At 40.6% G+C, this 14,700-nt stretch overlaps 1 protein-coding gene across 1 annotated transcript in view; it reads right to left on the bottom strand.

The window, feature by feature from the left end:
* Window positions 1–2,175: 2,175 nt before the first annotated feature.
* Window positions 2,176–14,700, bottom strand: part of Slamf1 (signaling lymphocytic activation molecule family member 1) — a 34,171-nt gene continuing 21,646 nt past the window's right edge. Inside the window, exons 4-7 of the mRNA XM_052200090.1 lie at window positions 13,063–13,158; window positions 8,619–8,692; window positions 3,938–4,033; window positions 2,176–2,614 (exon numbers count right to left, since the gene is read on the bottom strand). Coding sequence (XP_052056050.1) covers window positions 2,564–2,614; window positions 3,938–4,033; window positions 8,619–8,692; window positions 13,063–13,158 — 317 coding nt within the window. The 3' untranslated portion in view covers window positions 2,176–2,563. The remainder of the gene's footprint in view (window positions 2,615–3,937; window positions 4,034–8,618; window positions 8,693–13,062; window positions 13,159–14,700) is intronic.

Here is a 14,700-nt window from a genome sequence, read left to right as displayed (position 1 = left end):
AGCTATTTTGGTGGTGGACAATGCAAAAATGACAACTACTATTATCATGTCACTAAGCACAGAAGAAGCAGTTGGCAGGCGTGTAGTCTGTGCCTGGCACTGTAGATAATGGTCACAAGACAGTGGCTCAATATCATAGTCCCTAGGGTAGCTTTGCAGTTTTAACTATGGTCCTAGCCACAGTCTATTCTTCCTTCATCCTCCTTACTTTCAAGAAGGTGAGTGATGGCTATTCTTGGCTGTCAACTTGACCACATCTGGAATGAACAACAATCCAGAAGTGGAGAACACCTGTGAGAGATAATTTTTGCTTGGGTGAATCCACTTCTAGTCTGGACCTTTGAGGTAGGAAGATACACACCTTTGATCCAAATCTAAGACAGAGAGACATACGCCTTTGGTCTGGATCTCGAGGTAGGAAGATGCAACTTTAATCTGGTCCACACCTCTGCTGAAAGCCTATATAAGGATATGAAAGAAGGAAGCTTTTGCTCTTGGCCTGGTTGCCCTCGCCTTGCTAACATACCCATTCCTTCACTGGCATTAGAGCCTACTTCTTCAAGATTCCAGCATCTGCTGAAGACCAGCTGAGACATCCAGCCTTGTGCATTGAGAAACTACTGGATTCTTGAAATTTCTGATTACAGCCAGGCATTGCTGGATTAGCTCAACTGCAGCCTGTGAATTATTCTAATAAATATATATATATATATATATATATATATATATATATATATATATATATATACAAATTTGTATATATATATATATACACAAATATATTCTCATATATATGAGGATATTTATCATATCAAATATATATTCATATTCATTCTATAAATTCTGTTACTCTAGACAGTTTTTCAGACCCTAACAAAGAAAGTTTTTCAGAATGTCCTTGTAGTTCTTTGAATCAAATGACATATTTTCAATAAGTTTCTTTCTTACATAAAAAATCCAAAGTTAGCTTTTGTTGGTTATAATTAGAAATACTTTGACATAAGTTAGTAACACAAAATAGGATACATGGAGCAACAGGACTTACACTGTAAATTATCTAAATACAGAAAGGTACAGGGAAATGGGACATGAGAGTTTTGAGCCGACCAGTTGGTGTTCTTTGTTATGCGATGGTACAATAGGATTTGGTTTTTTGTACACATGTGTATGTGTATTATTATATGTGTGGAGGGAGTGTCTTCCTCTGTCACTCTCAGGGGACTTGACATTTATGCCAGGCTGGGAAGGCTAGGGAGCAAAGTCTCAGGACCTGTCTCTCTCTGTGTTACAGGCACACTCAGTCTTTTTACATGGACACTAGGAGTTTGAACCCAGATCTTCATGTTTGCAAGGCAAGTACTATTATCCATTTAGATCTCTCCCCATCTCCACAATGGTTAATTTTAAAGTATTTGCCAAAGTTGTGCAAGAAGGACAACAAGTTGAAAGATGGCCTCTCTGAGTGTAGACAACATGAAGAAAATAGGACTTTACATAGACTCTTTCTATCTATAACCTGTTATCTAAGAAACTGAACATCTAATCATTTGGAACTGTTCAACCAAAATAATTTAATTTTCAACTTGAGGTTAAATTTACGACTACACAGAGGTATGCAATGAGATAGGAAGTGGGTAGCAGACATGCAATTCCACAGGAGGTCTAGGCTATAAAATGGCCTCAGAACCAACTGGGAGAGAATCTTGAGGATCCAGAATATTGCTCAAGGGAGTAAACAGAGAACTTAAATTCAAAAGTCCTTTGAAGAAGTGAAAAACCTCCCTGGGACAAGTTCCTCTGAGTATCCCAGGCGACTTTACAACAGCATTACCAAACATCGTTGCTGTGATTTAAACCGGATGCTGCTCGCTGAGAACCATACTCTGAAAAACCTTAGATGGGTTCCATTCTGTTGTTCGAAACTTAAGAGGCTCCAAAATCATCTTCAAGTCTATTGAATAACTAGCTTGAGTTTCGCAAATAAAATATCAGTTCTTTTATAGAGTGATCATAGACAACAAAGATTTCATTCTTTACGCTTTGTTCCCTCTTCATTTAGAGGGTGAGAGAGAAACTGAGGCACAGAGCCCTTGCTCTTCATCAGAATTAGCTTCTAGAATAAAGTACAGAGAGCCAAATGGCTTTGTACCTGGTGCTCAGCCATCTGAGATGGAGTCTATGTCTTGGTTTGTTGTTGTCATTGTTGTTGTTGTTGTCGTTGTTGTTGTTGTTGTCGTTGTTGTTTTTTTGGGTTCTGTTATCTAGCCCAGCAAAGAGTGAGATGCCTAAACTCACATTATCTGCTACACCAAAGATGGAATGTTGTATCAGGGGATCTCTGCTTCGTGTCTGTCAGCTGCAGAGCAGGCTACATGCTCAGAAAGCCTCACTTCCTCATCTACCTCACAGGCACGCCTGTGCAGATCCATCACCAGAGAACTGATTGGAGAAGGGTACAGATGTGCAGTTTCTGCCACAGAGAACTTGGGACCTGGGGCCCGGTTCAGTGTGTCCTTTGGTTCTTCTATCCTCCTTCAAAAAGTCCTTCCTCTGGGTCTATGGGTCAGCTCTCAGGCAGTGTCACGCTGACATAAACTGTGGTGGGGTTTGGTTCCTGTGGGCAAAGAAGAAGCTTGTGGGTGAAGGAATAGAGAGAAGTTTCCCAGGCAGGAAACAAAGCAGCATTCCCTGGAGAAAGGAAAGGCTTTGAGTTCATGCAGCACAGCATCAAACTTACAGTCTGCCATTGTCTGGACATTGCCTGGAGCCAGCACTCGGGTCTCCAAGTGCCTGTCTGCAAATGTGGTTATATCTCTTTCAAGCATAAGTGTGTCGTCAGAGAAATGAGAGAGATTTGTCCCTAGTTATCTGAAGACTGGCATTGCCCTCCTCTCCCCTTCCAGCCCCTCCCCTTCTTTCTCCTCTTCCTCCCTCTCCTCTTCTTCCGTCCCTCTGCTCCCTCTCCTCTGGAAGAAGCTCTTAAATCAGGACTTCTATCACGCCATGCTATGCCGTGTGTTCCCTGTCATGATAGACTGAATCCTCTGAAACTGCAAGCCCAAACAAATCTCCCTTAACGTTGTTCTCTTATGTACTTTGGTCATAGTGATACAGAAATAGTTAATAGACTTCCCCTAGGGCAAGGGGAGTCAAAGAAAAAAAGATAAGCAAGCTCACATCATGGCAGATAGGAAACATCAATGCAGAATATCAAATGAAGCCAGGGCAACATCTGTCCTGTTTCAAAGACACACCATGGGTGAGTTTCTCCTCCAACCAGGCCCCACCTCTTATCTTTTCTACCATTTAACACTATGATTGCATTATGAGGCCACCATAGATCAGGAACCTGTCAATCAGGTCAGAATCCTCGCCATCTACCACCTCTGGAAATACCCTCAGAGACACACCTAATGGTGGACTTTTCCAACTTCTCGGGCATCTCTTAATCCAATCAGGCTGACAACCATCAGTAACCATCACTGAGTTCTTCAACAGTTCGTTTCTTCCTCTCCCTTTTCCTTTATTCCAATTATGGTCAGCCCTGGGGTATAGTTTGGAGAAGCCCAGAAAGGTCTAGATTATTGAATTTTTATAGGGGCTAGTAAGATCCAGATGTGGATGAGAGAAGTGGTACCTGTTCATTATTTTAGATGTGATCCTTGGATGACTCTCAAAGAGATACTATCCAGTAGATAGGGACCCACAGCTTGTGAATCGGAATGAAGGGTTTTGTGTAAGTGTTCACTAACCCCAGCTGCAGTTACTCCTTGCTCCTTGTGTGATCAAGACCACTTTCCTAGTCCACCACTCAACAATCTGTTTCATTTCATCTCTACTCAAAACTAAACTAAAGTAAATAATAAAATCCTTCTTCCCCTCCTTCTCCATCTCTTGTCAGATATTCAGCAAGGAGAGGCAGAGATAGATATGTCACCTGGACAGACTCTGGGGCAGGCTCTGTGGCAGCCACATAAATGGTCGTGCAGGGGTCCTGATCTGTCAAAGCATCTTGGAGTTTCTTCTCTAGAGGCTACAAAAGAAGCAAAGAAAGCAGATTAGCTGAGCAAAAAGCTGGGTGCCATCCAACTTGCCCCACAGAAGAGCAGTTCAAGTTCAAAGGTTCCTTAGCCACTTGCTCTAACTTCCTCCCTGGTGAGAATACTCCCAAACTTCCCTGGAGCTCAAATAGCCACTCCCTGAGTTATCTCTCAGGGTTCACAACCTCCTCCGTAGGCAACTTCATCCCTTTTTAATGCTTAAAAAAAGTTTACCAAAATTGCCGTATATTTCTTAAATACTAGAGTTTGGAGAAAAATTTAATTTAATGAAGAATTTCTGATTAGGGATTTGATGGGCAAGGAGCACATAAAAAACAGTTTATTAATCAACTTTTATTCATGGATGCAACCCTTGCTTCTCTTTCTGGTTGGGAGAATTTTAGCATGATCAGACCCAAATGTAGGAATAAACAGCTTTAGTAAATAACTCACCCAGTTTACAAAGAAGAGTATTAAAACAACAACAACAACAACAAAAAAAACACCAGAGTTGTACTGGAGCTATGTTGCTGAATCCTCCTTTAGGACTTCTATCTAGCTATAAGGAGTTACTTTAAACAAAATTTTAGTAATGTGAGCAGATTTTTGTTTCCCCTGTCTTCATTTGGAGGTCGCTGACTTTCATGTCTCTGGGAATTTGGAACAATACCAGTTGTATAACTTATTTCTTCATGCTCTTTGTGAATGCAAACCCTGAAGTAACTGTACAAGGGAGGGGTCATGATACGCTTTGGAGAGGTGCCTACTGGATAAGCAAGTTATTTAGTCTCCTATGGTGTTATGTTTTGTTTTTGCTTCTTTGAAAAAGGGTCTCACTGTGTAGCCTTGGCTAGACTGGAACTCGATATGTAGACCAAGGTAGCCTCAAACTCACAGAGATCTTCCCACCCCAGGCTTCTGGGATTAAAGCCATGCACCATGAAACCTGGTTGTTATTATGTTCTTTATACCGATATCATACAGCAATTGTGAAAAGAAAAAAGCTAATTTTTGAATAATTCTGTTTCATCGTTATAATGATATAAGCATAATAAGCATAAATGAAAGAAATCATAAGTATGTGAGACTGTACATATTGATATGTAAAATAATGATGTTTTATATATTTAAAATACATATAAATTAAAAATAATAAATAGAATATAAACCAAGATGCAAAATTACAGTATAGTTAAAGTGTTGTACTGGAGGGTAATAATAGAAACAAATGTGTGTTAAGAAGTCAAGGATGTATTTTATAATCTCTGGGGTATCCACTAAAAATAGAGAGAATAGTTATTTAATTATTAATGCAACAGAGATTAAAGTGGAGTAATAAAAATATAATTAAAAAATCCTTTATCAAAAAAACTCCAATCTCAGAGACTCTCCCAATAAGTTCTGCCAAATATATAAAAGGAGAAATATGATAAATCTCAGCCAAACATCCCAGAGAATTACAGGGAAAAAAGTGCATCCGTTGGTGAGCTGGCTTTTGGCCTCCAAAAGATATGCACCACCAGAGTCTTGGGGTGCCACTGTGTGGGAGTAAAGCTTCCTCGGGTGAAGATAAGGCCAGAACATCAAGGTGAGGTCACTGGATCAGAGTGGACCCTGCACCCAGTGTGTGCTGTCCTAAGAGCTGGAAAGGAGAGGGCAGAGGTGCAGACAGGAAAGTTACGTGGCGATGGAAGCAGAAATTGTGGTACAACCACAAACCAACTGAAGCTGAAGGTTGCTTGGCACCATCAGATTACACTGGTGAGTCTCTCAACACATGTCAGAGGGCTGTGGTCCTGCCAAGATATTAGTTTCATTTTGGATCTGTGGTCTACGGAAAGTGATGTAAACAAAATTCTGGTTGTTTAAAGCTCCGAGTTTGTAATGATTTGCTTGGGCAACTTGAGGGAAAGAATTCAAGGCTCAACCATTTGTAAGGTTAGCATAATTGTGATATCAAATCTCACAAGGTTCTTGTGAGAAAGGAGGATGACAGGTCAATTTCAACTGGAAACTTAACTGGGGAGAGGGAAAAAAACTGTTAATAAAACAACAGGGAAATAAAATCCCTGTTTTTTTTTTTTTTTTTAAAGGACAAAACTAAATTTGTTCTACTCTAGAGTGCAAAATATGTTTGGCTCCTACAGTGGCAGATAAATAACCAGAAGGTCAGAGCAGCAGATGTAAGAAGCGTGTTGGTAGAATAGAACATTAGCTTGTGAAACATTTTTTTTTGCCTAGCAAACAAGGAATAGAAGATAACAATTTCTTTGTTCATTTGTTTGTTTGTTTCTTTCTTTTTCTTTCTTTTCCAGAACTATATCCCAGTAAGATTTGGTGAGAATGGTTTAACAAATTGATTTTGAACTATCTATCAAATGCAAAGTACCAAAGTTCAAGAATGCTTGAAGAAAAAGACCAAATGGGAAGACTCATTTATCAGATACCACAATTTATATATCTGAGGCAGTCCAGCCAGTGTACAATGGGGCAGAATACAGAACATCAAATAGAACCACACATACATGGGACCTCAAATTATAATGAACATGGCATGGAAGTTGGGGAATAATCTGTACAACAAATGACCAATAGAATATACCCACGTGGAAAGAAAAAAACCTTAGCCATTCCTATACAAAACTCAAAAATATGTCTTAGGTATATAACAAATAAACGTGTATGAGACTCTGGAAGAGTATTTCTGTTACCCAGGACCGAGAAAAGTTTCGCTAACAGGTTTTAAGAACTGATAACTGTAAAGGATGAGGTTATAATTTGTTCTACTTTGACATTAAGAAGTATTCTTTATCAATACATCTTGCTGAGAAGTTACTAAGGCAAGCCACACATGATATGGATCTAACCTCTAAAGGACTCACTTCTAAAATGGCCTTATGGTTTTTACAAAGGTAAATGGGTAAGAGATTTGATAGTCAGGTGATTTCAATATGAAAATAAACATATAAGAAGCTGTTACTTATCAGGAAAAAAAAGCCATAATGAGACCTCCCTACTAGAATGGATAAAAGACTAATAGTAACAATTTTTGGTTAGCAGATAAACTATTAAAACTCATTTATTGGAAAAGTAAATTGACCCCCACTCTGAAGAACAATTTGGTCTTAACCAGTCAGTTGGGGAATCCAAATACTCTCATCATTCAGCAAATTTACTTCAAGGTGTGCACCCATCAAATATGTAGACATGTTCATATGAATTTCATAACTGTAATTTTCATAATGACCTCAAGCTGGAAATAAGTCAGATGCCCATTAATAGTTAATTAGACAAGCATACCCTAAAACAGCACATTCATACATTGATAGTTGATAAACCATCTAAAGTTAAAAAATATGCATGAATTTTATAACCAGATGCAAGAAAAAATACTAATGGATTCTATAAAATGGATTTTATAATGGTCAAGAAAAGAAAAATATAATTCAGTTTTCTAGAAGGAAGGATTGTGGTTATCTCTGGGGAGGAGACAGGTGGCTGTGGTGCAGAGGTGTTCTGGAGGGGATGGTAATGTGGGTGGTGTTTTATGGTAGAAGACTCAAACTGAAAGATATAATTTCTTCTCAAGTAGGTCAATAGGTTTGAGGCAATCCTACTTTTTTTGTTTTATAATGCTTGAGAAGCTGATTCTAAAAGACACACTCAGCTAGGTGCACATTTGAGTGAGAGAGTACCGTTGAGTCTCTCATGGTTTTAAATGGAGGTTTGCTCTCAATAAGTGTCTATAAATGATGTTATAAACCCAGCAGACCATGAGCCGGCAGAGGAAAGAAATTTGCCCAGCACTGTCTCCTGGTCCTCAGAAATTTATTTATTGTATTATTACATAATTATCTTTACTTTCATAACTTTTACTCAAGAATATGCTCCCACCATGTCATAAATGGACAGATTGTGAGCTAAGCTCCCCCCCCCGAATTACCTATGCCTAGAAAACAACAGGGTCTAACAAGGTTAACAAGGTGAACTCCTCATCTCTCGAAGCTGACCTATCTATTCCCTGACTCCATCGTGTCTCATATTTCCCCATCACTCCCTGCTTAGTTCAGTGGTCATGTAACTTCATTTTTCCCTCCTCTTCCTCATTCATCATGTTGTCATCTTTCGTTTGACCCATCTTTAGCTAGCATCATCAAGACCTTTCTGGTCCTGACTGCACTCTGCAAATGCTTTTATTTGGGTCAGGCCAGTATACTACACAATAGATTTGACATAGTTCTCCCTCCTTCTCCAAGCCTAAACCCTTCAAGAAGGAAGTCTGAGAACTTCTAGGAGTTCTCTCATCCTAAAACGCCACAGCTGGAAAGCATCCAATGTCAAATGCTTACAACTTTATCTCATTAATATAAGCAGGTGACCAGATTGCCCAGTGTTTTCTATGATTTCAAACAATATAGGGGTCCAGTGACACTGGGGGAGCTCTTGTTCTTGACTTTTCTGCTTTCCTAAGTTCATCTACTCTAATTCCCCACAGGTCCATGGATGTGTGCTAGGCAGCCTATCAGAAATCCTGTGGAAAATATGACAGACACTTCCCAAGGAGAACATAGAACTTACCCCTGACTTTTGTACTTGGGCATAAATAGTCAAGCTTTTTTCTTCCTTTGGTGGCTGGCAGTTATTTGGTTTACCTGGAGAGAGAGAAATGCAGTGCTTACCATCCTCTAGTCCTCAGTGGGAGCCCTCAGCTCAGTTTTGTCTGGCTTTTCCTCTCCACGACACAGTCACCTCCCCCAACACTGCCATAGGAATGAGGTATGAGTTACCAGCCTCTACTTGCTCACCCACAGTGGTAGATGGGTTACTAGATGTGTCTAGACCTGTATCCCTGCCTAGCTAGTGGAATTTGAAATGCCTGTTTCATAGGATTACTGAAGATGACACTTTCAAAGCACCCACACCAGTTAGTTACTCTAGCAGATAGCAAAGGTCCAATACGCATTGAACATTTTCTTCTCAACACCTTGGCCCCTCTCTCTTCCTTCTCCCTCCTCTTCTTCCTTCTTCTCCTTCTCCTCTACCCCACTCCTTGCCAAAACATGGCCTCATTCTATAGCCCAAGCTGCCTTCAAACTCAAACTCCTCCTTGACTCAGCCTCCCAAGTGCCAGGATTGGAGCAGGTGCGGTGACTCCCAGCTCTGGGCGCCATTTCATCATTGTGACATTTGGTTGCTTTAATCTTTAGTTCTGTGTGCTATCTGATCTCCAAAGAGGATTCTAGGTTTCCTGGGGTCACGGCTTGTTATTTAGAGTATGTCTTTTATTCTCCAGCTGGCTTCACTCACAGCTCTATCTATTTCTGAAGGGCTTGCCATGTGTGTGTGTGTGGGGTGGGGGTGGTGGTGGTATGGGGGGATGAACCACATGGAAGCATCTAGAAAACTACTCAGCACTGCTATGTTTACTCTCATAATCTAGAAAACTCGCTCAGGGCCTGAGGTCTCTGTACATAAATGAGTTATAAAACATCTTTATTCTTAGCCCACACTTCAATTTTTCCTTTTAAGTGACAATGAAACCCCTCACCATAAAAATTCAAGTAGACTAGAAACACATAAGATTATAACTGTAACTTTTTCTCCCTCATTAACCAATCCCATTTCATTCCCAGAACTAACCAATTAAAAAGCTCCCTGTATCCATCTTTGGGCAATATAGGGTTTTCTGTGAAGACATCAATAGTCCCTCTGCGTAGGCTAATAGTCACAAGTGGCATGCAAGTACCTGAACTGTGCGAACAGTGAAACTGAGAAACCGTTACTTAATAGTAATTTGAATAAATACTGGATGGTGCAGTTTTAGATATTGGTTAGATTTTTATAGATCTTTCTCTTTTTTACACAAATGGTGTTCTTGGCTTTTTGTGCAGCATGTACTTTTTCTGACACTGAACCGCTCCTCTTGCATTCTTCATGACTAGCAAGCATGTGAAAAGGCAGGAACCTGAGCTGTGGAGGACTTGCAGGGGACTGCTGCAAGACCTAGGCCGGGCTTGGAAGCTCAGCCCAGAAGAAGTCATAGTTTTTAGAGAAGTTACTAATGTCGATTAATTTATCCTCTTCAAAAGCTGGGAGCTTACCACTGAAAGAACAGCTTCAAGAAGTACACTCTGACCTGGAAGAGATCCGCCTGCTCTTGTGCTGAGTGTGGTGGAGGAGCTGATCTAGGGTGTGGTTCTTGGTGAAGAAACAATGGGCGGTCACTGGGGAAGTTCAAGGAATTCTAGCTAAGTCAGTGGGTGATTTTCCTCTATGGGTATAGTATGCCTGAAGGTTCTAATCTCAATGTTGAGTGAGTGAATAGTCTCTCTCTCTCTCTCTCTCTCTCTCTCTCTCTCTCTCTCTCTCTCTCTGTGTGTGTGTGTGTGTGTGTGTGTGAGAGAGAAAGAGAGAGAGAGACATACAGAGAGAGATACAGAAAGAGGCAGACAGACAGAGATAGGGATAGAAAGAGAGACAGAAAGACAGAGAGAGACAGAGAAACAGACACAGAAAAGACACAGAAATACACACACACAGAGAGAGAGAGAGAGAGAGAGAGAGAGAGAGAGAGAGAGAGAGAGAGAGAGAAAGAGAGAGTCAGAGAGTCAGAGTTAGCAGACAGAGACAGAGAGGAAGAGTAAGAATGGGAGGGTAGGTAGGGGTCATAGGTTCTCAGAAGGGGGTTGGGGTAGGAGGAGGGTGCAAAGTATTTCTATGAGATATACTTCCATTTCAAATCTACCAGAGTTTGCAAAGTGAGAGCTATTTGCCCATCCCCCTTTAGGTACAGTCTGGGGTACAAATTGAGACTGCACTCAAGTCTTCAGTGACTTTCAACCTCGAAGGCTCTCTCCTCAAAGTTTAGAAATTGGAAGGACAGTTCCACATGATCATATAGACCACCAAATCAAGGTAATTTAGATTCTCTTTCTGTTCCTTCCATCCCACCCTTTCTTCCATTCTCCTCTTCTTCAGTACAGAAGCAGATTTCCAGGAGTCAGCTCAACTTGGCTGCAAGTCAGCCAAGTCTTGGGATGTTATGGAAAAGACCTGAGCCCTAGCTAAACCTTAGCCTTAAAGGTAGCATCAACATTTGCTATACTATAGCTGTAAAACCAGAAACTTTTTTTCTTTTTAATTTTTTTTTTCGAGACAGGATTTGTCTGTGTAACCCCACCTGTTCTGGAACTCGCTCTGTAGATCAGACTGGCCTCAAACTCATAAGAGATCTGCCTATCTCTGCTGTCTGAGTGATGGGATTAAAGGTGTGTCTAAGAAGTCATCTTATGTGATGGTAGCTTCAAGTACTTTAAAACGGTTGTTAGTACTGTTTCTAGAATCTCCCAGTAAAGTGCTCTGCTAGCCTTAAGACTTAAACATTTCCCTGCTCACATCAAGAGATGCATCTGTTTACAGATGTGTGTGTATACATGTGCATCATGCAGGAAAACCACTGTGTGGTGCTTTCTGTGTATTGGCTTGCCAATCACCACAGCAATACCACAAAGAGGATAATATCCTGGCTTTGCAAATGGTGAGAAGTTTGCTTGGTCACACAGCTCATTGGTGGCAAAGTGCATTTGAATGTTGTCTAAGGCCAAAACCTCACGTTTACATTGGTTTATTTTGGGATGGGGGTCTCACTATGTAGCTCAGGGCTGATCTAGAATCCATGGGCTGGGGTGAACCTCCTGCCTCTGACTTGCAAGCAGCTGTTACTAAAGACTTGTCTCACTGCTCTCTGCCCAATGCCCACAGTCTTAACTAGTAAATTTCCCCTGGAGATGGGAACCAAACTACAACTCTTCAGAGTCAGGAGGCATTTTGGAGCAGATACCACTAGACATTGCCAACAGAATCCCTTGAGCAATATTTTGTGGAGGTCATAGCAACTGATTGTAGAATTTGGCACAGGTTTGCAAGGCATAAAGGGTGCCTGGAAAAGGTGGATATGTGTTTTGAGGGTGGGTGGAAGTGGGTTTTGGGGGGGAAGGGGTAAGGGAAGCACTCACTGTTCCCTCAGAGCTCAGCCATGTGTTGGGCAGAACACCCTGTGGAATGTGTGTGGAAAACCAGCAGAGCTTCGCTAGCTGGGCTAGAGGGGGAACTCCATCTGCTTTCTTGGCCTTCATATCTCACTGTTTTCTGATAAGGCTAAGTAGATCCACTCCCAAACCCTTAGCTCTCAACAGAACTTTTATCTGACTAACACACCCCGCCCCAACCATCTCAGTGAACTCTTCCGTGGAGGAAATGAGATAGAGGTAGTCGGCATCTTATATAAGCAAAACCAACATCGGCGTGCTGAGGTAAGGACTTTTCTAAGACTGTATGTGGATGACATTGATCTGCTTGAGAATGACATGAGCCATCCTCTTGGCAGTGAGAAGGGAAGAGCATCATGCTCTGCCCTCCAGGAAGGCCAACCAGGACATCTGAGTCAGGATGCTCTGGTCCAGATGGGTGAGTGGTAGTCAGTAAGGCTAAGGGGGCACATGACCCTGAGATAGTGACTCACAGGACAATTTGGAAGAAATACCAAGCGCTTAAACTTGGAATCACAGCCTTGCTGCTTTTAGCCTACTCTGGGACACGTTTCATGAATGGATCCAAGAGTCCTCTGAATTCTGTTCTCTAGTAAATCTCAGTATGGTATGCTGCCTGTTTTGATTTCTTTAACCTTCTGTACAAGGCAAACTTCAGTGCTGAGTTTAAATTTATCTGCACCATGTCTCCTACATTAGACACGTGTGACTCTTTCCTCTACTGATTCCCTTAATCTGGGACAGGGGCTCAAGAGACTAGAATTGTGCTGAACTAGACAAGCTCTCAAGAGGATTTTATTATTTTTTTATAGGGCTCCCAGCCAGAAAGCCTAAGTAGTAAGATTGAGTCCATACCTAGAGTGAGAGCATGCAAGATCTTATTCTCTGTATTTAAGAGTCTATGCTTGCATAAAATCTATTCCACTTACTGCTGTTGAGCCCAGTAAGAAGTCCCTTCTTGTAAGACAGCCTACCTTGTCTTTTCACCATTATTATTGCCGTGGAAACCAGGATGATGATTATAATGACCCCCAATGGTGCAGTTGTATATGGTATCCACTGACTCCGTTCTGAAAAAAAAAGTCAAAGGTCAATAGCAAATGCAAGGTGGGTTTAAAAACACCCTGCCCAGAGGTAAAGGGAGTGAGCCTCTGTTTCTGTATTTATCTCCCCAGAGAGCCTTTTGGTCCTGTGGCTTTAGAGCATTAAGATTTCCTTGTCTACCTTCTTACTCTCACTTTACTTACCAGCCCTGACTTTCCATTTCTAATTTCTTCATAAAGATGTTTCTAAACAAAATGCTTTGTTTTCTCTTGTCTAAAATGAACATATTTTATTATTTATTTATATTTTATTTCTTTTTATTTGTTTCCCCTAAGCCAATCTCCTGCTCTTTAATTTTAAAATCTTTAATGTATTATGTGTCCATTTTTGGTAAAAGGGATATGATGGTCCCTTGCCCTTGTCCCCATGCCCCAAACTACTCCCATGAGACAACCGAAGGGGAAAAAAATAAACACAATAGTGCTATTATTGCCTCTCAATGCAAATAACTTTGTTGAACCCACCAGACCTGAAGTATAAGAAAAACATGTAGTGTTTCCTGTCTATTGTTTTCCCATTCAAAATTAGCAAAGCTAACTGAGGCTTGAAATCACATAACCAAATTTTGAGCTTTCTCTCTTTCAGCCACTGTACTTAACCATTTTGAACCAAGAACATCACTTTGTAAAATAGTGAATGAGATCTTGGTCTCAACAAGATTTATGGCTCACTAACATACTATGGGGAAGTTCCTAAATACTTATAGTCAGATGCTTTTGATAGCAAATCTTGTAGTGTAATCAGAACAATCCTAAGATACTTTTATTATTTCCATTTTATAAGCAAGGAAACATGAGGAAAGTCTAGGGCTAGAGCTGGCAATAAGAAAGGAAACATTACCCAATGCTAAAGACAGGCTTCCTGGGAGTCAGAGAGACTACTGGGCTTGCAACAGGCAGTAAGTTCCCACTCAAAGCACTAGGTTTTTAAGTAATGGCACTATCTCCAGTGTTCCTAGCAAGACAAATGCAGTATCAGGCATGAACACTAATATTAGGGGCACTTTATAAAATTGATTGTAAAAGAAATGGGGGTTTAAAAAGCATCCTACACAAAGTCTAAATATATATAAATATAAACTTCCTGGTTGTTGCATCTTTGAGGGATACATCAGAAGTTGAAAAGAACTAAGTGTATTACAAAGGAGCAGAGTAATTGTAGGCACAATTCAAATGTTTGGAGAACTGATGAAAATAAAGACAGAAATTTGGTAAAAGTTTTCAACCCAAAAGCTTCTAGAAGCATTCTTCTGGCCTTGAAAGAGTTCTTTTCCTCCTATGGTCTCTTTATAGCTAGTCCACAAGGCATCTCGCTGCAATGACAGATCCTCTTTCTCAAGTAAACTGTGTTTTTTTTTTTCTTCAGAAAGCAGAAATATTTAATCCGTTTGCAGACATTAGAACCTGCTTTGTCCTTAGAGCATGGTCAATACTTCTAAGTGTGCACTCATGAAAGCAGGTCATTGAGGGAGAAAATGACCAATAAGCCACATCTTGGAATAAAGTTAT

This window comes from Apodemus sylvaticus, chromosome 12 (assembly GCF_947179515.1).
Source record: "Apodemus sylvaticus chromosome 12, mApoSyl1.1, whole genome shotgun sequence".
Taxonomy (NCBI): domain Eukaryota; kingdom Metazoa; phylum Chordata; class Mammalia; order Rodentia; family Muridae; genus Apodemus; species Apodemus sylvaticus.
The sequence above is the reverse complement of the archived record's forward strand: the minus strand, read 5'-3'. Positions and strand labels throughout refer to the sequence as shown.